Source organism: Manis pentadactyla, chromosome X, assembly GCF_030020395.1.
Source record: "Manis pentadactyla isolate mManPen7 chromosome X, mManPen7.hap1, whole genome shotgun sequence".
Classification (NCBI taxonomy): domain Eukaryota; kingdom Metazoa; phylum Chordata; class Mammalia; order Pholidota; family Manidae; genus Manis; species Manis pentadactyla.
Genome location: NC_080038.1, coordinates 147,330,989 through 147,357,637, shown reverse-complemented (window position 1 = coordinate 147,357,637; position 26,649 = coordinate 147,330,989). Strand labels below are relative to the sequence as shown.

Below are 26,649 nucleotides of genomic sequence, written 5' to 3'. Positions count from 1 at the left end.
ATCCAGAATGATAAGTGGTATGTTCAACGCCAATATTGGATCCACTGGGCACAATGGACCCATTGAAAAGGAGAATACAAAGTTATGTGGTAAACACAGGGAAGCATTCACAGAGGAGGTAATACCTAAATTGACCAAAAACAGTTTTCCAAATTGACATGTAGGGGCAGAAAGAATTTCAGGGTGGAGTATGAAGACTTTTTCTTCTTTTGTTGTTCCTGACTTGTACAAACTGTCTCCTTTACTACCCTTTTGACATTAGACTAATATTTTCCATTTGTAATAACTCCAGTACTGCTGAGTTTCCCATTTTCTCATGTCTACACATTACATTTCTTGCTTGTTTGCTCTTACTTTTGATTTTTTTCTGTGCCTTGGATTCACATTGTATATACTATTCCAGGGCACTTTTTGGTCCTTCTTTGTAACACTTACTGTTTGATAAGGCAAGAGGGAAGTTGTGATAGACATCTGCTGGGCCGAACTTGAGGGTGAGTTTAGGATCAGCTGTTTGGCAGGACCTGGTAAATGCTTTGGCCATATTTTTACTCTGTTCATTCATTCTTTGCCTTATCGGTTAAATAAGATGTATATTTCTAATGGTCCGTTCTCTTCTGGTGCTCGCTGTATTAGCACTGTACTTGGACCCCGGATTCAAGGTGCTCACCTGAATTCGTGGGAGTCCAGCAGTGAGTGGTACGTGATATTCGTTCAAGAAGTGGTGGAGGGATAGTGGAAGTTTTTACTTCCAGGAAACATCCATAAGTAAGCCACCATAAATAGGAGCGTAGTGGAGAGACTCCATAGGAGCACTGAAACGCTAGCGTGGCCTCCCGGGTTTTACAGGCAGGATAGACTTATGGGTCCGTCTGTTCTCTGCGCCTGTGGCTGTAAATCTGTTAAATGAATGCGATTGACTAGAGCTCCCCAACCCGGTCATCCTGGACCCGAGGCTCTTGGGCACCCCCACTCCACCCTGCCAGCCGGAAAGAGCGGGGCGGAGCCTCCAGCGTAGCTGCTGGTCCCGAACGGGCTGGGGGAGGGGAGCGCGCGGCCGACAGTTTCAGGGAGAAAGCAAAAGGCGGGCGCGAGGCTGCCTTTCGGGGCTCTCCTTGCTTGCAGTTCCTCCCGCTTTGCTGACCTGGGAGTCGCGACCTCCAGCACAGGTGAGTCCCGCCCCGTGGATCGGGAAACGGGTGTCTTGGGTGGGTGCGGTGTGGATTTGTCCAAGCGCTTGTTTTCGGGGCTGGCGCATTCGGAGACGGCCGCTCCCATCCCGGTTGCTCGGCCCTAGGGCGGTGGTACGCACCTTAAACCGGGAAGAAGAGACGGCCACCCGTGTCTTACTGCAGGGCTGTCGTCACAGTTTGTGCCAGTTGCGCGACAGTGTCCGCTCAGGGATCAGCGCAGGGCCAGACGGGCCTAGCGCTGAGAAAGAGCTGCAGCAAGCTTACATTGGGACTGACACCCAATGTACATTGTTTCTAAAGCGATCCTACTTCCGTGTATCTGTTATTAACTTGGTGTCTAGCTTTCAGCGAGTCCCCACCCAGCCCTTTCTGCCCTTTGCTCGGCAGTGGAGTGGAAGGTGAAATTTGGCTGTCTGCAAAACCTTGCAGCACTGACTTTGTTTCGTTCTAATATCCACTAATGTTCTCTGCCCAGATTTTACCCATTGTCTGCCCCTCCTGAGCAGGGATACCTAGTAAGAGTCGGGAGCGGCAGGACAGTGAAGCTAGGCAAGGAAGCTCTCTCTCCGTTGTAAATACAATTGATGCCAGGGTTCTTGTTCACGAAGCCGAAAAATGAGCTTCACAAACACTCAAGGTAGGAGAGCAAGGTACAGGCTTTTATTTAGAAAGTGAGAGGACAGAGCTCCCGGCCCACGCGAGGAGGGGACAAAAGAGTCCAGTGTGGTGCGTTGTCGAGGGATTTTATAGGCAGATGAGGATTTTTCGAGAACGTGAAAAAAAAGCTTAGGGGTGTGGACTTACTAAGTGGTCCTAGGATATTTAGAAGTACCTTGATACAAGTAACCTCCTGCTCTGTTGATTTCTCCCCGAGATACCAGCATCTTGGTCTGGCGTCATATGAAACAAGGCCACCTGCTCAGGCCCCAAGGTGGGCTGAGGCATTGTTTGCTAAAGAGTAAGTCAAGTGCAATCTTATCTTTAAGGTGGAATCCTTCTTGCCTTTTACTGTGTTATGACTGGGCTTGCATGCTAAATTAATGTGCCCAATTTGCAAAATCACCTTATTAGATCTGAAGGAGGAAAGACAGCACATAGGCCTGGGCCTTTTAGCCTGTTAAAGTGAATCTTATACATAATTATAAATAATTGGCATAAAATAAACATGTGCTACTCTTCTTTATCTGGAGTACACCAACTGATCTCATTGAAGAATTTACTCTAGAGCTGAATGTTTAACACAAGGTTTTGGTAGGGGGTTTCCTTGCATGTAGTTACATTGCTCTGACTGTAATTATCCTGCCTTGCTTTTTTCGGAGGCCCTCACCCTACTCTAACTATACCCATGGTCCCTGTCTCACAATTATGAAAAGCCTTTTAAATACTGTTGACCGCTCTCAAAACTGGGGAAAAAACACATTCATTCAGTGCCTTAGCTGAATGTCAGTTCTGAAAAATGCCCTTCTGAATGCTTTACCATTAGATGATTGTTTTACCAAAATGTTATGTGTTGAATGAGCATAATACACTGCCTAGCAAAAGTCTCATCATAAAAGACTTGAGTAACTTAACTGTATACCTAATTGCTGAAAAAAAACCTCAGCCTGTCATGCAGGAACACTCACATAACAGTATAGTAAAAATTTCATACAATATATTTTACATTAAATTAACTATAAAGGCAAAGAAGAATTACAAACACTATGGGCCAACACTGTGACGTTATTCTGATTCCACCTTACAGGGAACTTGGGATAATGATAATAATAACAATGATACATTATGCAAAACACTATAATCTTCACAACAGGTGAGAAGTGAATGTGTTTATTCCTCAGCCTACCTAAAAGAGGTTATACTTTATCTCAGAACTAGTATGGTGAAAGGCATGTTCACTGGGTTGGTTGAGTCTGGGGGTACCTGTTGCGTGCCCCACCTCATTCCTTATTTCTGGGAAGTGTGGACTGGGACGGATCACTTCCTTGTTTTGGTATCCCTATCAAGAGCCACAAGCATCTCTGTGTCTCTGCTTGTCAACCCTGGGAACGGCAGTATAATACCCAAACTAATCAATTGGTGTCTGTATTGTTTCTGGCAGCTATGTTTTCCGCCTGCCAGGACTGGGAGGGAGGGGTGGTGTGGTGTGTGTGTGTGTGCATGCGTGCACGTGTGGCGGGCCTGGGTTAACAAACCTCTTTGGTATCAAGAGTCTCTTACTGCTTGGAGCCAAAGTGAGCTCCCCAGCCCGATCATAGATCCCCCCAAAGTGAACATAGATCCATCAGTTGGGCACCACTGTGACCCTCTTTCTACAACTCCAGAGGTCCCCCTTGCTCATATAGGCTGTACATGCATCTGCCATTGCCTTCATGTAAAGTATACAGGCTCTATGGTAAAACCCGGGCTGTGCCACATCTGCAGGTTCTAGGCAAAGATTGGCTGATATGACGCTGGGTGTTCTTCTGGCCATGGGCCCTGATGATTTCCCAAATGGTCGAAAAGACACGAGGGAAATTGTGATAGACATCTGCTGGGCCCACCTTGAGGGTGACTTTAGGATCAGCTGTCTGGCAGGACCTGGTAAATGCTTTGGCCATATTTTTACTCTGTTCATTCGTTCTTTCACTCCAAAGACAATCAGTTAATGCTTACTCTGTGCCAGGAGGCTGATTCACTCAGAGATTAGTAGCACCGGAGGACACAGTAAGTTTGGGAGGACAACAGGAATTCCACTTGGAGCATGCTGTCTGAGGCATCCTCACTCTTTCCCATTCCCTGTGTCTAATCAGTACAAAATCTTGTCACTTCTGCATCCTGAATATTTTTTATACCTGTCTACTTTTCTTTGCACCCACTGCTACTCCAAATTTCAAGCCAGCAGCTATCTTTTAAATTTTTTTAAATTTTATTTTAAAAGATCCAAATCACTATTTGACCCTCAGCCCTTATGGGAAAAGCACCATTCATACCATTACAACAGCAACAACATAGAGCAGCCTAATGAGCTCTGTATGATCCCTAATAAGTTGGCAAAGATATGAACTTACTTTCTTTTTTCCTCTGCTTCCCAGGGTGTTTTTAAAATTTTGTATTGAGATGTAATTTACATACTTTAAAATTGATCCATTTTAAGTGTACAGTTCATGGATTTTTAGTAAATTTATTGAGTGGTGCAACCATCACTACAATGCAGTTTTTTATATTTCCATCACCTCAGTGGCATCTCCCTTGCCCATTTTCAGTTAATCCCTGTTACCACACCCAGCATCAGGCAATCTAACCTACTTCCTGCACCTATGGATTTCCCTATTCTAGATATTTCATTATAAATAGAATCATACAATGTATGGTCTTTTGTGACTTGCTTCTTTTATTTAGCATGGTATTTTCAAGGTTCATCCATGTTACAGCATGAATCATTGCTTCATTCCTTTTGATGGCTAAATAATGTTTTGCTGTGTGTGTATACCACATTTTGTTTCTCCATTCATCTCTTTATGGACATTTGGGTTATTTCCTCCTTTGGGCTATTGTGAATAAAGCTGCTATGGATATTCATATGAAAATTTTGGGGTGGACACATGTTTTCAATACCTAGAAGTGGAATTGCTAGGTCAATTTGCAACTGTATGTTTAAATTTTTTCCAATTTGCTTTTCCAGGGTAGCACATTTTACATTTATTGTATTTACATGCACCAGAAGCAATGTATGAAAGTTCTAATTTCTCCACATCCTCACAAACACTTGTACTTTTTCCTTTAAAAAACATTATAGCTGCTCTTGTTAGTGTGAACTAATAATATCTCATTGTGGTTTGGATTTGCATTTCCCTAATCACTAATAATGAACATCTTCATCTGTTTGTTGGCCATTTGTATGTCTCCTTTGGAGAAATGTCTATTAAATATGTTGGCCATGTTTTAATTAGTTTCCCTTCTTATTATTGATATGTAAGTGATCTTTGTATATTTTAGATAAAAGTCCTTATCAGGTATACAATTTGAAAATATTTGTTCCTAGTCAGTGGCTTGGCTTTCCATTTTCTTAATAGTATCTTTGGAAGGGCAAAGGTTTTGAGTTTTGATTAAGTCCAATTTATCATTTTTCTTTTACAGATTGTACTTTTTAGTGTTTTATCTAAGAACTCTTTGCCTAATCCAAGGTCATGAAGATTTTCTTCTAAAAATTGTGGTTTTACCCCTTACATTTAGATCTCCGATCCATTTTGACTGACTTTTTGTGCATGGAGTGACATAGGGGGTCTAAATTCATCTTTTTGTATAAAGATAACCAGTTTTTCCACCATCATTTGTTTTAAAAAACTATCCCTTTCATATTGAATTGCTTTGAAACCCTTTTTTGAAAGTCAGTTGGCCAGTTATAAGTGTTTATATCTGGACTCTCAATTGTGTTTCATTAGCCTATTTCTATTCTTGTGTCAGTCCAGTGCTGTTATAAATACTGTAGCTTTGTAGTAAGTATTGAAATTGGGAAGTGTGAGTCCTTAAATTTTGTTCTTCCTTTTCAAAATTATTTTCGGTATTCCTTAATTTCCTTCAACAATATTTTATAGCTTTCATTGTAAAAGTCTTCCATTTCTTTTGTTAATTGATTCCAATTTTATTCTTTTTGATGATACTGTGGAATTATTTTCTTAATAATACTTTCTGAATTTTCTATGCAAGTATGTAGATATACAGTTGACTTTTGTGTATTGATTTTGTAACCTGTAACCTTGCTGAATAGAATTATTAGTTATAATAATTTGTATGTGTGTTTGTGTATGGGTTAACATTAGGTTGCAGTGGTGTGTGTGTGTGTGTGTTCCTTAGGATTATGTCAAAGACCATTTTACTTCCTTTTTTCCCCCATTTGGATACTTTTTCATTCTTTTTCTGACCTAATTCTCTCCTTGCTAGAATCTCCAGATCAATGTTGACTAGAGGACTCATCTACTTATGATCTTAGGGGAAAGCAGTCTTTTACCATTAAGCATGTCTTAGCTGTATCTTTTTTGTAGAATTTTTTTTTAATCATGTTGAGGAAGTTGTTTGTTTGAGGTTTTTTTTTTGCTAGTTGGTTGGGATTTCTTTAGTCATGAATGGGTGTTGGATTTGGTCAGGTGCTTTTTCTGCATCTATTGAAATGATCATGTGTTTTTTGTCATGTATTCTGCACTATACATGATTAAATAATGTAATATGATGTATTACATTAATTCATTTTTGGATACTTAAAACAAGCTTGCATTCCTAGAATAAATTCTTCCTGGCCATGGTATATAATCTTTTCTTATATGTTTGTGGGTTTGGTTTGCTAACATTTTACTGAGGATTTTTGCACCTGTATTTATTAGGACATTGGACTGTAGTGCAGTTTCTTTTCTTGTGATGTATTTGTCTTCTTTGTTGTAAGATACCAATCTCATGGAATGAGTTGGGAAGAGTTTTTTTGTTAATGTGTGTATGTTTATAATTGTTATGTCTTTGTGATGAGTCAACCCTTCCATCATTGTAAAATGTCCTTTTTTTTTTTCTTTTCTCCTAAAGTCTATTTTGTCTGATATTACATATAAGTCTAAGCACTCCAACTCTTTTATGGTTGCTGTTTGCATTGTATAAATTTTTTCATTCTTTTATTCTTTCAACCTACTTATTTCTTCACATATAAAATGTGTCTAAAGTAGATGGCATATCCTTGGAGTCTGTTATTTTATCCAGTCTCACAGTCTTTGTCTTTTGATTAGACTGTTTATTTACATTTATTGTAATTAAAATCACTGTAATTAATCTAATTTACTGTGATTGGATTTTTATGTTTTTATTATAATTTTGAACTCTTTTTTATTGATTGCTCTGGAAATTACAATGTGTATGTCAACTTAATATAATATACTTCAGAGTAATACTATTAAAAGTTTAATTTCAGTAACAGGGAAGCTTTTAAATTACTGTTTTATGTAGTTGCTCTTTAAGAGAAAAGAAGAAATATGTACACTCTCTTTTATGTTTACCTGTATAAATACCTTTACTAGTGTTCTTTATTTCTTCATGTGGATTCAAGTTACCATCTAGTGTCATTTCCTTTTAGACTAAGGACTTCCTGTAGTGTTTTTTGTAAGGTAGGTCTGCTAGCAATGAATTCTGTCTGTGTATTGTGGAATTTCTTTATTTTACCTTCATTTTTTTTGAAGGAAAGTTTTGCTGGATATAGAATTCTTGGTGTACAAGGTATTTTTCTTTCTTTTTCACCATTTTGCATATGCCATTCCATTACCTTCTGGCCTCCCCTGCAGTATATGGCTTCTGATACCTCTACTCAGTTTTTGTTGCTGTTATTCTCATTTTTTAAGAACTAGCTTCCTTAGGGTCACTCCTGGGCCAGTGTATCTTAGTAGTCAGCCAAAAAATCATTGGTGACATGATTTTCCAAAATAATGAATAATTTTGTATATTTGGAATGAGAGAATCACTCTTCTCTCAATTTAATTGTATTATTAGAAAATTCGGTGTATATTAAATTCACGCAAGAATACCCTGCTTATATATAACTAAAGGAGTTAGGATCTAGGCTCCAGTAATCATAAAGTTCTTACATCTATAGGCATGTCAAGGGTAATATTAAAAAGTTAGTCAGAATTCTCCATTGTCCAAGACTGTCCAGAATATTTCAGAATACCTAATAGCCCTGGTCCCATTAAATACCAACAATGTCCTGCAGTCATTTTGATAACCAGCCCCCCCTGCACATGTTCAACACATTCCCTAGAGCTGGTAAGATGTCTGTTGAGAACCATCATTCCTGTACAGAAGTTTTATTGTTAGGTGAAAGTATATGCATATATTCAACTCTAGTAGATAATACCAAATGGTTGCATCATTTTTTCCATGTAATTTTTTTTATATCATTATGTACAATTACTTGAACAACATTATGGTTACTAGACTCCCCCTATTATCAGGTCGCCCCCATACACCCCATCACAGTCACTGTCCATCAGCATAGTAAGATGCTTTAGAATCACTACTTGTCTTCTCTGTGTTGTAAAGCCCTCCCTGTGCCCCCGCACACATTATGCATGCTAATCATAATGCTCCCTTTCTTTGCCCCCACTCCCCTTATCCTCCATTCCCACCCATACACCCCAGTCCCTTTCCCTTTGGTAACTGTTAGCCCATTCTTGGGTTCTGTGAGTCTGCTGCTGTTTTGCTCCTTTAGTTTTTTCTTTGTTCTTATACTCCACAGATGAGTGAAATCTTTTGGTACTTCTTTAATACTCTCTAGCTCCATCCATGTTGTTGCAAATGTTATGATTTGCTTCCTTCTTATGGCTGAATAGTATTCCATTGTGTATATGTACCACCTCTTCTTTATCCATTCATCTACTGATGGGCACATAGGTTGCTTCCATGTCTTGGCTTTTTGTTCAAAGTTTTTATCATGAATGGATGTTGAATTTTGTCAAATGCTTTTTCAGCATCTATGGAGATGATCATGTGGTTTTTGTCCTTCTTTTTGTTGATGTGGTGGATGATGTTGATGGATTTTTGAATATTGTACCATCCTTGCATCCCTGAGATGAATCTCACTTGATCATGATGGATGATCTTTTTGATGTATTTTTGAATTTGGTTTGCTAATATTTTCTTGAGTATTTTTGCATCCATGTTCATCAGGGATACTGGTCTCTAACTTTCTTCTTTTGTGGTGTCTTTGCCTGGTTTTGGTATTAGAGTGATGTTGGCCTCATAGAATGAGTTTGGGTGTATTCCCTCCTCTTCTACTTTTTGGAAAACTTTGAGGATGATGGGTATTAGGTCTTCACTAAATGTTTGATAAAATTCAGAAGTAAAACCATCTGGTCCACAGATTTTGTTCTTAGGTGGTTTTTTGATTACCAATTCAATTTGCTTGCTGGTAATTGGTCTGTTTGGATTTTCTGTTTCTTCCTGGGTCAGCCTTGGAAGGTTGTATTTTTCTAGAAAGTTGTCCATTTCTTCTAGGATATCCAATTTGTTAGCATATAATTTTTCATTGTATTCTCTAATAATTATTTGTATTTCTGTGCTGTCCATCATGATTTTTCCTTTCTTATTTCTGATTCTGTTTATGTGTGTAGACTCTCTTTTTTTCTTGATAAGTCTGGCTAGGAGTTTATCTATTTTGTTTATTTTCTCGAAGAACCAGCTCCTGCTTTCATTGATTCTTTCCATTGTTTTATTCTTCTCGATTTTATTTATTTCTGCTCTAATCTTTATTATGTCCCTCCTTCTACTGACTTTGGGCTTCGTTTGTTCTTCCTTTTCTAGTTTCATTAATTCTGAGTTTAGACTGTTCATTTGGGATTGTTCTTCTTTCCTAAGGTAGGCCATTTTAATTATTGTATGTCTTGATGTTGTCTTCTTGGGTCCCTTGTGTTGGGAGATCTGTGGATCTCCATGGCCTGAGAGACTATGTCCTTCCCCAGATTGGGGAAGTTTTCAGCAATTACCTCCTCAAAGACACTTTCTATCCCTTTTTTTCTCTCTTCTTCTTCTGGTACCCCTATAATGCAAATATTGTTCTATTTGGATTGGTCACACATTTCTCTCAATATTCTTTCATTCTTAGAGATTGCTTTTTCTCTCTGTGCCTCAGCTTCTTCATATTCCTCTTCTCTAATTTCTATTCCATTTACCGTCTCTTCTACTACATCTAATCTGCTTTTAAATCCCTCCATTGTATGTTTCATTTCAGGTACGGTATTTCTTAATGATTCAATCTCTGACTTAAATTTGTTCCTGAGTTCTTGAATATTTTTCTGTACCTCCATAAGCATGTTTATAATTTTAATTTTGTACTCTCTTTCAGGAAGATTGGTGAGTTCAGTTCATTTGGCCCTTTTTCTGGGGTTTGTGAGATTTTGGTCTGAACCATGTTCTTTTGACGCTTCCTGTTTCTGTGTGATGCCCACTAGTGCCCAGAAGCTCCAGTCTCTGGAGCTGCTCAGCCCCTAGAGTGAGGTTGGGGGTCGTAGGGGAGCGGAGCTGGTGCCTGGGGGGAGGAAAGAGCTGTTTCCTGATTCCCGTCTGCCCTGCCTGTCTCCAGTGTCAGAGCCAGTGGGCCAAGCACACAGGTGTAAGCCTCTGTGCTCGGCGTCTCTGGATGTTGTGGGCGGGGCCTCCCTCTGGCTGGCCTGACACCAGCACAGTGATTGCCAGTTTGCAAACCAGTGCCGGCAGGCTAGGAGGGAGGCTCAAGCAGGCCTAATGTCACAGTGGGGGACCTCAGAGCTGAGTAGCCAGCCAGGTAGATGGAGCTGCCTGAAGCTCCCCAAAGTTCCCAACCTGCTGGGCAGAGGGTGCCCAGACAACCTTGTCCAGCTCTCCCCTCCCCCACGCAGCAAGCTCCATGCAAACTCGTCCCTTCATCAGCCCTCTTGCTGCTAGGAAGCCTGGCAGGCCGCCTGCCTTTCCCTTGTCTCAGAGCGGCCAGGTGAGGATCCCCATCCTCCACAAACGGCCGCAATCTCAGTCTCTCAAGCACTCCGCCTGTCCCAGCTCCCCAACGTCAGAGCACCACACAGTGTAGCTTTCTACTCCAAAGCAGATCTCCAGGGCTAGTTGTTCAGCCGTCCCAGGCTTCCACCCCCTCCCCTGCTCCATTTCTCTTCCTCCCACCGGTGAACTGGGGTGGTGGAAGGGCTCGGGTCCTGCCGGATCAAGGCATTGGTACGTTACCCTGTTTCATGAGGTCTGCTCTATTCTCCAGGTGTATGCAGTCTGGTGCAGCCTACTGTCCTGTTGCTCTTTTAGGGTTAGATAATTTTTTGCTTGAAAACTCTTCAATGGTTCATCACTTCTGTCAGAGTAAAAACCAGAGTTTTTATGTGTTAGTGTACAAAGCCCTACATAATCTCATCAACCTGTCCCCATCTTTCTGACATCTCCTATTAGTCTACCCCTTGCTTACTTAGCTTCACACTATTTTTATGCTGTTCTTTCACCACAACAGATACAATACCAGCTTAGAATCTTTTCATTGGCCTACTTTGCACTGGATATGTTAATGACTAACTCAATCTGTGTTCAAGTGTTATCTTTTTCAATAAAGTCTATTTTCAAAGTGCTGCTACTTCCAGCACACCCCTTTATCTTGCTGGGAGTTTATTCCATAACTCTTATCACCTTATACTGTATAATTACTATGTTTATCTTTAATTGTCTACCTCCTCTCACTAGAAGGTAAGACCCATGGATGCAGGAATTTTGGTCTGTTTTGCTCACTGACATATCCCAAGTGTCTAAAATAGTGTCTGGCACAAAGTTGGTACCAAGTAAATATTTGTTAAATGAATTAACTAATTATTTAACAAGGATGTCATGGAATGTTTCTTCAGTGGATTTATATTTAATCTAAGACCTGAAGAATGAGAGGGAGAACATAGTAGGCAGAGGAAGCAACATGTGTGAAGGCTCTGAGGCAGTGGGGCAAGATAGATGGGGCCAATTATGTAAAGCCTTGAATGCCATTATAAAAAGATGACTAAATCTTTTTGTCTGCCCTTAAGGAGCTCTCAGCAAATGGGGAGACAAAAATAATTAAATAGGTGATATGTGTTAGGAAGATTTCACAAAGAAGGTGACATTTGAGCTAGGTCTTGGGCAGGAGAGTGACACGATAAAAGTGTTTTAAGAAGATTAATCTGGCACTAGTATGGAAAATTGATTGAAATATAGATGGACCGGAGGCAAGGAAATCATCTAGTCTATGGCAGTAGTCCAGGTATGAGGTGATGAAGGCATCTATAGGAACGGAAAGAGAAGGACAAATCTGAGACATTTGGAAAGAAAAATTGATAAGAGCCAAATGGACTCTTGGCTTTAAGCCTTGCAGGAGGTAATGCTTCTTCCTTAGTAATAACCATGAAGAGATTCAGATTGACCTATTATGTAATTGTGTACTCTGACTAGAATTTCTAGCTATAGCTATTCTCCAAAAGTTTCTGTTACTGTGATTGATACTTGTTGGACCTTAATTTACACTAAGATGGCTTTAGACTCTAAAGGTTGGGAAGCTCTCAGAAAAATAATTTTGTCTGTGAAACAGCAAATAATTTTATCAAAGGAGAAATGAGGAACACCATGGGGCTGCATAGGAAGTTTTGCAGTGAGTTCATAGTTCCTTTTTTTTTTAAGGATAATATATAAAGGATGGAAAAGAAGGATGAGTATAACAGGTGGCATGCACCTAAAGGATTAGAATTTGGAAGGATAAGGCCCAAGATTACCTCACGCTTGTAGAAATAAATATTTGCAAAGACAGCAAAAACAGTATTTGGAGTATGTTTCAGAAATAAAAAGTACCTGTGTCCTGGCATGGATGGATAAGTTATAACTCAAATGATTATCATTAAACTACTCTCAAAGATCAAAGGAATTAAGAAGGATAGGAGAGGTGCCTAAAGACTGGATTTATGCAAATATATTACCACTTCTAATAATGAAAAAGAAGGGAAAGTTTTCAATCTACTAATCAGTGAGCTAAATATCTCTTGGGTGAGCTTATAGAACAGATTTTCAAGTAGGTACTTAGGAAATTACAAAGGTATCAACAAAGATATTCACACAAATCTAATTTTACATCTGACATGATTATTAGAGGTAGTTTATGGAAATACAGCAGACATAGTGTGAACATTGAATGAATGAAATTTCAGCAAGATTTTAATTTCTTTTATGACACTCTTATGAACAATAATTATGAACCTCTATTGGTGGGTTAGATAATTAATACAATTATATATTAATTAAATTACTACATTCAAAGAGTGCTGATTAACAGACCATAGACAAAGGAAGAGTTTTTGATGGCCTGCTGCAAACCCTACCTTTGGCTTAATGTAGTCATTATTTTCTTAATATTCTACTTAAGCTAACATTTAGAGCAGATGTCTTATAGATTTAAAGAAAATATGAAGCTGGAAGAAAAATAATTCAATCCAATTCCCACAAACATTTATAGATTCTTCTAAGTACTAGGAACCATGTGATCTTCAGGTACAAAAATGAATGAGACAGGTCTTCCTATTGAGATGCACCCAAGTGTTAGTAGTACTAAAGACATAAAAACATAATTTCAACAAAATATATTAAGAAGGAAGATAGAGACATACATAAGCAGAGTATTAAGAGAGAACAAAAGAAAAACTAGTTCATTCTGGAAATGTAGGGAAAAACTCTTAGATGACACGATATCGCCACTCTTTCTTGAAAGATGAATGTAAGGGAGAGTAGGAAACGCTCCCAGTTTGAGGGAACAAAGAGCATGAACATGAATTTCCTAGAATCAACAAAGAGAAGAGTATAGTGAGTCTGGGAAACTATAAATAATAAAGTACAAAAAGGTAAATAGCAGGAATTGAAGCTGAGATTTAGTTTGGAACCAGGTAATCTAAGGCATTACATAACATGATAGGAAATTGGATTTCACCTTGAGGGCCCTAGGGATCCAGTCAAAGGAAATGACATACATACCTGTTTTAGTTCATTCTTCCTATAGTGTGCAAAGTGGTTTGAAGGGAGGACAAATGTGTGTATGGATAGACTAATTAGGAGGTTATTTCAATCTCTGAGTGAGAAATAATGGTGGTCCTGGACTAGGCTGGTGGCAAGTAGGGGTATAATGCATTGGATCAAGTTTTAAAATCATTTATGGGGTAAAAGTTATTGTAATTTGACAGTTATCAACAGGGGAGAAATTTGAAAGAGAAGGTACGAAGTTTGAAGTACAGATTTCTGATTGAACCAGTTGTAACTGATTGTATGGTTCAGCACTTGACTGTGAGGAAGAACTGTATGGAAGGGGCCAGTTTAGGTGTAGGAAAGATTACGGTGACAATAAAAGGTGGTTCATGAGGACAGGAATATTTGTTTTGTTTGGTGATATATTTCCAGTACTTATAACAGTGCCTGCCACCTAGTACATGAAAAGATGATATATTTGTAATAGGAGTTTTAGGAGGAGAGGAGAGAGAATAGTACAGAAGCAGTATTTGAAGAGATGATGACTAAAAGTTTTCCAAAACTAGCAAAAGCACTGTATCATTTGGTATTGCTGCATACCAATTTACCACATACTTAGTGGCTTAAATCAACACCCATTTATTAGCTCACAGTTCTGTAGGTCAGAAGACCTGGCATGGCATGGCTGGGTTCTCTGGTCATTGTATTAAAGGGTGAAGTGAGAATGTTGACAAGGCTGTGTTCCTTTCTGGAGGCTTTGGCCAACAATCCACATCTAGCCTCATTCAGATTGCTGCAATTAGCCCTCCATGAGATTAGTCTTCTAGCAGAAGACTGCTAAGAGGCCCTGAGTGGCCATGCAGCAGCCAAGATTACAGGATGTTTGTTTCTTGAGACAGTGGAAAGTGTTATCGAGAGAGAGACACTTCAGCATCGCCTGGAGGAGCTGGGGAATGACCTATGGGATGCCCTTAAGAAAGAAAGAGTTATTGAGAAGACGTGTTCAGGAAGCCACCGGGGAGGGGGAGGGAAGAGTGGTGCCTTCAGCCCTGGAGATGGTAGAGGAGATGTCAGGGCAGGATGAGGGGGTGGGGCCAAGGGCCTAACTGTTGCCGAGGCCACCACCAGAGGCACCAGCGTCTCCCATATTAAAGACCCTTCCCGGTTGTAATTAAGAAAGTAAAAACGCAACAACCATGGGCTCCTTGGGGAGGAGCAGCACCCTCCCCAAGGTGTGGAGCACTCCATGCTCCACCCCTATACCCAGGATGAGCTGGGGGACATGAGCATCTGATTTCAGCAGAAGCCGTAGGAACCTCTGCCTACATGGCTTTTGCATCTCTGCGATATGGGGGTGGAAAACATTGTTGTGTTGGGTTCTGACGTGGACCAAGCGTCCAGCGGTCCTCTTCCTCCAGCCTGTGGGCCAGGGTAGGGGTAGGGGCTCAGTCCTGCTGGATCACGGCTTTGCCACTTTACCCTTTTCTGTAAAAAAATAATAATAAAAAGAAAACTAGAATATCCCTCTAAAATAAGTAGCATCCTTTTAAATAACCTGTAGGTCAAATTTTAAAAATCACAATGAAAATCAGAAAATAATTTAAACTTACTAAAAATGAAAATATTGCATATCAAAACTCATGGCGAACATCAGAGTAAGCAGAATACAGAGGATTTTTAGGGAAGTGAAGAAGTGAAACTCGGTATGATACTGTAATACATGCCATTATACACTTGTCCAAACCCATAGAATGTACACCACCAAGAGTGAACCCTGATGTAAACTGTGGACTTTGTAGATAATGATGTTCAGCAGTTGTAAGTAATGTGGTGCAGGATGTTGATAGTGGTGGGAGCTACGTGTGTATGGGGAAGGGGTTATATGGGAAATATCTGTATCTTTCAATTTTACAGTGAACCTAAAACTCTAAAAAGTATGTATCTTTATATATATATATTTCTGTTGTAGTTGATACACAATATTATATTGGTTTCAGGTGTACAACATAGTGATTTAACAGTTATCTACATTATTAGATGCTCACTGCAATTAGTGTAGTTACTCTCTGTCCACTTAGAAAGATGTTATGATATTATTGACTATATTTTCTATGTAAAAAAATAAAATCTTAATTAAAAAATTTAGCAGTGGCAAAAGATCTGAATAGACATTTGACTAAAGAAGATATATACATGGCAATTAAGACAATGAAAATATGCACAACAGCACCATACATAATTAGGGAAATGCAAATTAAAATGAGGTATCTCTGTACACCCATTAGAATGGCTAAATCCAAAAAACTGATAATGCCAAGTTCTAGTAAAGATGCAGAGGAATGGGAGCTCTCATTCATTACTGGTGGAATGCAAAATACTACAGTTTGGGAATTTCTTATGATGTTAAATATAGACTTAGCATATGACCCATTAATAGCACTCTTATGTATTTACCCAAGTGATGTGAAAGCTGTGGTCACACAGAATTTTAGTATTTTAGTATGTGTGTATGGCAAGTATGGAGATTTCAACTGTGTGTGATCTGGAAGTTGGTCCTGCAAACTGTTGAATGTTGATGAGGTTTCCTTGAAAGAATGGGAATGGTAAATAATGAAGAAAAGAGGCTTTCAGTTTTTATTCTATGTATTTCTGGGCTGTTTAGGTCATTTTTCTGATCTTTTTTCTTTGTCCAATGAACAAGTTTTATAAGTAAACACAAAACAGTGAAACACCTCTACAAAAAACACTAATCACTTGGGGTGCTTCTGTTTTTCCTGGGTACAGTTAACTACTTTCTTCTTTGCACATTTTCACTGTACTCTGTGCTTAAGAATATCCTAGGTAGTATTCATTATCATCCTATATTTGTCTTTGTTCCCCACTAGATTGTGAGCTTCTTGAGCGTGCCTAGAATTGCTGACTAATTTGTGTTTGTATTCTCAGTACCTAAGAATGTTCATATTATACACATGCTCACTAATATTTTTGGGGTGAAATAATGAAGAAATGAATGAATATACTTCCTTAAGAGTAGACTTTTATGGAGTAATCCAGTGTAAAGTGAAAAGAGTATTTGATTAAGGATTGAGCATTAGACCAGGAGTTGGAAAATGTTTTCTCTGAAGGGCCAGATAGCAAATATTATCGGCCCTGCAGGCCACATGTGGTCTTGATCTCATATTCTTTTGTTTTCATTTACAACACTTAAAAAATATAAAATCCATTTTTAGCTTATGGGCCATATTAAAATAAGCGTAGGCCATAGTTTGCCAGTCTCAGTCCTAGACTATACCTTTAGTTGGGAGGTTGAAATGAGGAAGTGGAGAAAATAATGTAACCCAGATATCAGCAGAGGCCTCTTTGTGCTCTGCTCCTTGCCTCCACCTGTGAAATCTCAATAGGTTTGAAGGTAGCTCTCAATTTCCTAGCCTGTCACTTCAGAACCCTCCCAAAGTCACTAGCAAATTATGTTATAGCTCTAGCTGTGACCTTTGTAAGTGATTCGTTTCATCCCACATCAACAAGAATCTCAGTTTCTTCATCCGCTTACATCACACACACACACATGCACGCATCTGCTCAAAATAAGCATTTTGTGGGTTTAGCGACCTTAAGCAGTTATTGAGAAGGTTCACATCAAGCACCGTACAGCTTTTCTGCAGTTACATGGCTTTCTCCCTCTTTTTTTCCACAGGACAAATTAATTCTTTTTAAGGTCTTATGCATATAAAGTTGCTTTATTAATCTTTCTGAAACCATGACATTCAAGGAGTCATGAACTCTAAGTGAGTTTATTAAGGTACTTTTACCAACAGATATAGTTTATCCCTAACAATAACCACTGTGATGATGATTATAATGATGACTATGATGATGACGGTCAGATCTAGGGCTTACTGTGGAGAAACACAGTTCCAAGTACTTTAGTCCTCACACTAAACCCATTAGGTAAGTATTATTATTATCCTTATTTTACAAAACAGGAAACCACAATCACTGATAGTTTAAGAAAGTTGACCATAATCACACAAAATCAGTGAAAAAGAAAGTTTCAAGGAGTCAGGATGAGGATGATCAATACTGTCACAATTGGAGAGGTCCAGAAAGATGAAGCCTGAAAAGCAATCTTTATATGTTGTTGGAAAGTTAAAATTAGTGAATTTTAAAGAACCACTTCAGTCAGGTAGTGGAGTAGACGCAAGATTGCAAGGCGTTAGATGAGAGTGGCTGGTGAGAAAATGGAAGTAGTGGTTATAGAACACTTATGCTTAACTTTTCAGAATTTCTCCTTTGTTTAATCGTGTGTAGTTGAGATAATTAAATCTATTATTTTACATAGTTACATCTGTAGTCTTACTCATATAGCCTCATAAAAGCTTTTTTATATTGGTACTAACTTTCTCTTCTTATTGTCAAATTTTCTAGGATGTGGGGCCACAAGTTGTCGCACCTACAAAGCAGGCTCCAGGACCTGCTGAAGGGAGGAGTTGTATGTTGGGCCCTTCAACAGTGCAATTTCAAAAGCTTATTTCCATTAGCTATCAATTGGCACCATACAGCCTCCAAATCTCTGACTTGTGCTTGGCAACAACATGAAGATCATTTTGGTAAGATACGTGGAGAAAAAAAAAGCTTTATTTTTAACTGTGATAAAAACACATCACATAAAACTTAACATCTTAATCATTTTTAAGTGTATAGTTCAGTAGTGTGAAATATATTTACATTATTGTGCAATGACAGATACTTTTTATGTGGACGGAAAATACTTTTCCATGGAGTTGTAAGGACCTCTAACTATTTATTTAAAATATTATCCTACAGTGTACAAGAAACACAAAAATAATATAGGGCAACAATAAAAGCTCATCCCAGCTATGGAATGCTGACAAGGGAACACTGCCCTTCTCCAACCCTGTCTCCTTATCTCATCTAAATAAAAAAGAAAGAAAAACCTCAATGTACAGGCGAGAGGATTTCAAAGACACAGACTGGGAATGCTACAGTTAAGGAAGGGTTAGGTATCAAAGGGGAAAGAAAACTTGACCCCTGTGTATTAGTTTCCTAGCACTACTGTAACAAATTGCCACAAACTAGTTTAAAACAACAGACATTTATTTTCTCATAGTTCTGGGGGTTAGAAGTCTGAAATCAAGGCACTTGTAGGACCGTGTTCCCTGTGAAGTCTCTGGGAGGAGATTCTTCCTTGCTTCTAGGTCCTTGATATTCCTTGGGTTGTGGCAACATTACTCCACTCTCTGCCTCCCTCATCACATGGCTTTCTTCCCTGTGTCTCCTCTGTGTCTTCAAATCTCTCTCTCCTTATAAGTCAGAAATTATAAAATTATTAGATTTAGGGACCACCCTATTCCAGTATGACTTCATATCTTTTCTTGATTATCTCCAAATATCCTACTTCCAAATAGCATCTCTTTCACAGGTTCTAAGGCCTGGCACATCAGCATATCTTTTTGAGAAACAGTCAACCAGCGACACCCTGGAAAGGGACAAAAACAATTGTGACTCACAATACACAGGCCCACTGTGTAGTCCAAAGACTGAGATTTAATCCAAAGATTAGAGAATGCCCTGCTCCCCACCAACACCACAACCAACTAATAAACCTCCAGTTAAAATAACAGTGGATTACAACTGGGAGAGCTGCAAGAGACAGACCGTTTCTAAGGTGCAGCACAAAGGGAAGGGCCAAGGCCAAGAGGGGAAACAAAAACAAGATCACTAGAAGAATTTGATGCCTCTGGTATCTATAGAGAAAACAAATATCAGGTATAGTCTAACTAATGACCAGATTGATATAAATAGTCACCTTGAAGTCCTGTTTAACTCAGTATCTGGTACTCTATACATGTCTTGCTTTCAACAACACAGTTACAAAACATGATAAAAGGTAAGAAGTAACAAAATTTTAAGTGACAAAGTACCATCAGAACTAGATTCACATATGACATGGGTGTTGAAATTCAAAATAATTATGTTTAATAACTTAAGAACTCTAATGGAAAAGGTAGACAAAATGAAGGACCAGATGGATAGCAATGTGAGGGAAAATACAAGAAATAAAACAATCTGACAAATAAATCACAGAAACAGAAATGAATAATGACTTTGTTTGGTTCATCAGCAGACTTGACACATCCAAGGAAAAAATCAGTGAACGTACAGACAGGTCAGAATCCTGCCATTTGTGATACCGTGGATGGACCTAGAGGGTATTGTGTTAAGTGAAATAAGTCAGACAGGAAAAGACAAATGCTGTATAATTTCACTTATTTGTGGAATGTCACAAACAAAACATGAACAGATAAACACAGAGAACAGACTAGTGGTTGCCATAGGGGAGGGACCCAGGGAATGGGTGAAATAGGTGAAGGGGGATAAGTGATAATGTTTGCTATCTTGATCTGGGCAATGGTTACGTGAGTGTATACACATGTCAAAATTCATCAAGCTATACACTAAGATTTGTACATTTTATCATATGTACCCCAATGTAAAAAATTTTATAAAGTAAAGAAAATTACAATCAAAAAGGAAAAAGAAAAAAAGATTAAGTATATGTTGTCTATAAGAATGAAAGTTTAAAATGTTAAGACTTAGATTTAAAAGTTAAGGGATGGTGTAGTGGCAGGGGATATATGGGAACTCTGCGCCTTTGTCTCAAATCCTAAAACTGTAGCACAAACTGATAGAATTATACATAGAAATAAACAAATCCATAATTTTAGTTGGAGATTTTAATACATTTCTCTCAGTAATTGATAGATTAAGTAGGTAGAAATCAGTAAGAATACAAATAACCTGAATAGCACTATCAACCAACTTGACCTAAATGACATTTATAGAATAACCTATCCAACCACAGTGAACTACACATTGTTATGAAGTATAAACGAAGCATCCACATTTTGGGCCATAAAACAAAGCTCAACATATTTAAAATCTAAAACCATAGAGTATGTACTCTGATCATAATGGAATCAACTAAAAATTTTTTTAAGTCCCAAACATTTGGAAATTAAGCTATGTACTTAAGAAGTCTTTTCTTAAGAAATCTCAAGGAAATTTTAAAATATTTTGAACTCAATTAAAATGTATATACAACTGCAGCTACAATAGTGATTGGAGGGAAGTGTATGGCAATAAATAAATGAATACATTAGAAATGAAGAAACGTCTAAAATCAATAACCTGTACTACTAAATTAGGAAATTAGAGAAGAAATAAACCTGGAACAAGCAAAAGGAAAGAAATGATACAAATTCGAGCAGAAATCAATGACATTGAAAACAGAGGGGAAAAACAAAAAAATCAATTAAACCAAAAGCTGTTTATTTGAAAATATCAGCAAATGGAATTAAGTGGTACAAACTTCCAGTTATAAAATAAATAAGTCATGGGGATGAAAAGTACAGAATAGGAAATATAATCAATAATATTGTAGTAATTCAGTATGGTGACAGATGGTAACTACACTTATCATGGTGAACATTTTGTAATGTACATAATTGTCAAATCACTATGTGTTACACTTGAAAATAATACAATATGTCAACTATACTTCAACTAAAAATTTTAAAACTAAAATCATAAATGTTAATCTCATCTTTAAAAATGGATATACCTGTAGCCAGAGTAACCAAGGAAAGACAGGAAAAAAATAAATTGCCAATATCAAGATTTTTTACCACTGATCCTACGGACACTAAAAGGACAATAAGAGTAATACTACAAACAATTGTATGCCCATAAATTTGATAATTTAGATAAGTTGCACCAATTCCTAGAAACATACTACTATGGACTGAATTTTGTCCTCTCCAAAATTTGTATGTTGAAGCCCTAACCTCCCACATGACTATATGGGAGATAGGGTCTTAAAAGAGCTGATTAGGGTTAAATGAGATCATGAGAGTGGATCCCCAAACTGATTGAACTGGTGTCCTTATAAAAGAGGAAGAGCCTTCTACAGTGCTGGTGGGAATGTAAGCTAGTTCAACCATTGTGGAAAGCAGTATGGAGGTTCCTCAAAAAACTCAAAATAGAAATACCATTTGACCCAGGAATTCCACTCCTAGGAATTTACCCTAAGAATGCAGCAGCCCAGTTTGAAAAAGACAGATGCACCCCTATGTTTATCACAGCACTATTCACAATGGCCAAGAAATGGAAGCAACCTAAGTGTCCATCAGTAGATGAATGGATAAAGAAGAGGTGGCACATATACACAATGGAATACTATTCAGCCATAAGAAGAAAACAAATCCTACCATTTGCAACGACATGGATGGAGCTGGAGGGTATTATGCTCAGTGAAATAAGCCAGGCAGAGAAAGACAAGTACCAAATGATTTCACTCATATGTGGAGTATAACAACAAAACAAAAACTGAAGGAACAAAAGAGCAGCAGAGTCACATAACCCAAGAATGGACTAACAGTTACCAAAGGGAAAGGGACTGGGGAGGATGGGTGGGAAAGGGAGGAATAAGAGGGAAAATGGGGCATTATGATTAGCACACATAATGTAGGTGGGGGGGACATGGGAAAGGCAGTATAGCACAGAGAAGACAAGTAATGATTCTATAGCATTTTACTACCCTGATGGAAAGTGACTGTAATGGGGATGTGGGGGGGGTCTTGATAATGAGGGGAATCTAGTAACCACAGTGTTGCTCATGTGATTGTATATTAATGATACCATAATAAAAAAAAAGAGGAAGAGACACCAGTGGTCTCTTTCTCTCATTCCTTCTCTCACCAACCCTCTCTCATACATATTAAGGCAGCCATCTACAAATCAGGAGGAGAGCTCTCACCAGGAACTCAATTGACTGGCACTTTGATCTTAGACTTCTACCCTCAGAACTGTGAGAAAATAAATGTCCATTGTTTAAGCCATCCAGTCCATGGTATTCTGTTATAGCAGCTGGAGCACACCAAAACAAATACAAACTATCAAAACTTACTCAAGAAAAAAATTAATAACTTGAAAAGCACCATATCTGTTAAAGAGGTAGAACTAATAGTAAAAAATTTTTCAAAGAAGAAAACACCTGGCCAAGATAGTTTTATTCATGAATTCTACCAAACATTTAAGAAAGAAGTATTACCAATCCTACACATTCTCTTCCAGAAAATAGAACAGGAACACTTCCCAACTTATTTTATGAGGTCATTCTTACCCTAATACCAAATCTAGACAAAGACAGTAAAAGAAAGAAAACTACAGATGAGTATTACATGAACATAGACTTGAAAATCCTTGCCAGAATATTAACAAATTGAATCCAATGATATATAAAAAGAATAAATACATCAAAACCAGGTAGAGTTCATCTCAGGTATACAAAGCTCTGTCAACATTAAAAACCCAATCTATATAATTCACTATATGAACAGACTTAAGAAACACCATATTATCATCTCATTAGGTTCAGAAAAATTTACCAGAATTCAATACCCATTTATTATTTTTAAAAATCTCAAAGAATTAGAAATAGGAAGGACTTACTTAACCCAATAAAAGGTATGCATGTCAAGAAACTGAATGCTTCTCTCTGAAGATAAGAAACAAGACAAGGATCTCCTTTTCTCACCACTCTTATTCAACATTGTTCTGGAAATCCTAACTAGTACAAGAAAGCAAGAAAAGTAAATAAAATACATGCAGATTGGAAAAGAGTAAATTAAACTTTTTTCACAAATGATATTTTCTATATAGAAATCCCCAAAGATTCTACAAAAAAACAAACAGGTTTAATGAGGTTGTATAATACAGGGCCAATATACAAAAAAAATAATTCTTTCCTATATAACAGCAACTGACCGTTGGGATTTGAAATTAAGAAAACAATGCCATTTACAATAAAACCAAAAAATAAGTACTTAGGTTAAGTACTTACATATATATATATATGCATAATCTGTATGCAGAAGACTACAAAACACTGATAAAAGACATGAAAGAACTAAATAATTGGGAAGAAATTCCATGATCATGGATTAGAAGACTCAGTATTGTTAAGGTGTGAATTCTCAATATGATCTCTAGATTCAATGAAATCACACTCAAAATACTAACAAGCTTTTTTTGTAGATATCAACAAACTGATTATGAAGTGAATGTAGACAGGCAAACATACTGGAATAGCCAATACAATTTTGTAAAAAAGAAAAACATAGTCAAAGGACTCAAATAACCTAATTTCAGGACTTACTGTAAAGCTATAGTAATCAAGACAATGTGGTGTAGGGAAAAGATCAGTGGCATACAGATCAATGGAACAAAATAAAGAGCCTAGAAACAGACTCATAAAAATATAGTCAGCTGATTTTTGACAGAAGTAAAAGGTCAATTCAATCCAGAAAGGATCATTTTTTCGAATAACTGGTGCTAGAACAATCAGATATCCAGTATACAACAAAACAAAACAAAACCTTGATGCCTACTTCATATTTTGTGTAAAAATTAACTCACAGTTGGTGCAGCCACCTTGGAAAGCAGTATGGAGGTTCCTCAAAAAACTAAAAATAGAAATGCCATATGACCCAATAATTCCACTTCTAGGAATTTACCAAAGAAAACAAAAATCACTGATTTGAAAAGATATTTGCACCCCTTCATTTATTGCTGCATTACTTACAGTAGCCAAGCTATAGAAGCAACCAAAGCATCCATCAATAGCTGAATGGATAAAGAAGATGTGGTACATATACACAATGGGATATTACTCAACCATAAATAAGAAAGAAATCCCGATAATTGGAACAACATGGATGGACCAGAGGGTATTCTGCTCAGTGAAATAAGCCAGGTGGAGAAAGACAAATACCATATGATTTCACTTATTTGTGGAATCAAAAACAAAATGAACAAAATAGCAGTAGACTCAGAGACACTGAGAAGTGACTGGAGGTTACCATGGGGGAGGGTTTGGGGTATGTAAGAGGGATAAAAAGGCACAAAATCTCAATCATAATACAAGCTGGTCACAAGGATGGAAGTAGAGCACGGAGAATATAGCCAATAATTCTGTAACATCTTCCTATGTTAACAGATAGTAACTGCACTAGTTGGGGTGAGGATTTAATAACGTGGGTAATGTGAACAACTGCATTGTATACTTGAAACTAATATAAAATTATATATCAACCAAACTTCAATAAAAAAACAAAGTAAAAAAAATTAACTCAAAGGTGATCACAGGCCTAAATATAAAATGCAAACAGGAGAAATTGTTTACCTTAGGTTAAGCAAAAAGTTCTTAGATACAACTTCAAAAGCAAAATCCATAAAGGAAAAAATGACAAATAGAATGGTATAAAAATTCAAAGTTTTTTCTCTGTGACATACATTGTTGAAAGAATAAAATGAAGAGGCATAGAGTTGGAAAATCTACTTGCAAACCATATATCTGAGAAAAGAGTTGTATGAAAAATATATAAAGACCTCTTAAAATTTAACAAAAAGGAAACAACCCAATTTTTGAAAGCGTGGAAAGATCTGAAGAGACAGTTCACCAAGGAAGATATAAGTATGGCAAATAAACATATGGAAAGATGCTCAACATCATTTTCATTAAGCAAATGCAAATTAAAGCCACAATGAGGTACCATTACACACACATCTATCAGAATGACTAAAATCCAAAAAAGCTGACAATACTAAATGCTAGCAAGGATGCAGAGCAGCAGAAACTACTATTCATTGCTGGTGATAATGCAAAAAATGGCACAGCCACTCAAAGACATTTTGGCAATTTCTTATAAAGTTAGACATGGACTTGTCAGCCATTGCCGTCCTAGGTATTTACCCAACTGATTTGTAACTCTGTCCACAGCAAAAACCCACACATGAATCACAGCTTTATTTCTAATCATCAAAAATGGAAAGTGACAAAGATATCCTTTGATAAGGTTAATTAATATATAAACTGTAGTACATCCATACAATGGAATATTATTCAGCAATAAAAAGGGATCTATTAATTCAGACAACATGAATCTTAAATATAGTGGCAATGGCTCTTCATTTGAAAAAAACTCCATAGAACCTTACAGCAAAAAGTGAAAATGTATACACATTTAAAAAAGTTCAACCAGAAAGTAAGTTACTAGGATGAAATTCAGCCTGTGACAAATCTGACTATTACAAACATGTAACATAATCCATTGAAGGGAATGGTGAAGGCGGTGGCATAAATAACATTGGAAAGAATGTTTTGACTGGAAACCTTAAGGCTATAAACAAGGAACTATATAAACACTACACTCTAATTGGTAAAGTTGTTTGTTACATGGGTACAGATTTACAATTCTGGAACTGCTATATATGTGTACTGGGAGTGAATATGTAAGAGCATAGCAGATGGTGGGAGCTAGGTTAACAAATAAGCATAGAGGGAATGCTAGAATGAATCATGTAGTACTGGATTACAGTTGGAGACATTATTATGAACTCATGTTTAGCTTAATACAGATACCGATGGATACATGGGGAAATAATTATATAAATGTTTTACACATGGATTAGTATATTTCCTAGCCCTGTCCACTGAGAAGGCCTAGAAGTAATGACACCCAGTAGCAATGAGCATACTCAGTGACCAGATCTTGGTTTCTGAAACTACTCTGCAATAAAAGGAACCGAGGACTCCTGAGAGAAATGGATGATTCTAGGGCTGGGTCAGGGAAAATACTAGATGAGCCAGGAGAATCTTGAAGTGCCAGAAAGTAAGGAAGTCCCCCATATCCCCCTCCCCAAAAAAGGATGAGACAATGTTAAAGAGTTTCCAATGGCCAAAGCTGGAACAATTTGAGCAAGAAACTGAATAACATAGTATCAGGTTATAACCTAAAGTACAAAATAAATATCCATGAGTCCATGCTGATATAAATAAATGATTTAACAAATGAATAAATGGAGAGAATGAGAC

General features: G+C 37.7%; 1 protein-coding gene across 1 annotated transcript in view; it reads left to right on the top strand.

The window, feature by feature from the left end:
* The first annotated feature begins 1,029 nt into the window (after window positions 1-1,029).
* The window catches only part of TMLHE (trimethyllysine hydroxylase, epsilon), an 82,386-nt gene continuing 56,766 nt past the window's right edge, over window positions 1,030-26,649 (top strand). Inside the window, 2 exon segments of the mRNA XM_057495822.1 lie at window positions 1,030-1,166; window positions 18,120-18,301. Coding sequence (XP_057351805.1) covers window positions 18,121-18,301 — 181 coding nt within the window. The 5' untranslated portion in view covers window positions 1,030-1,166; window position 18,120.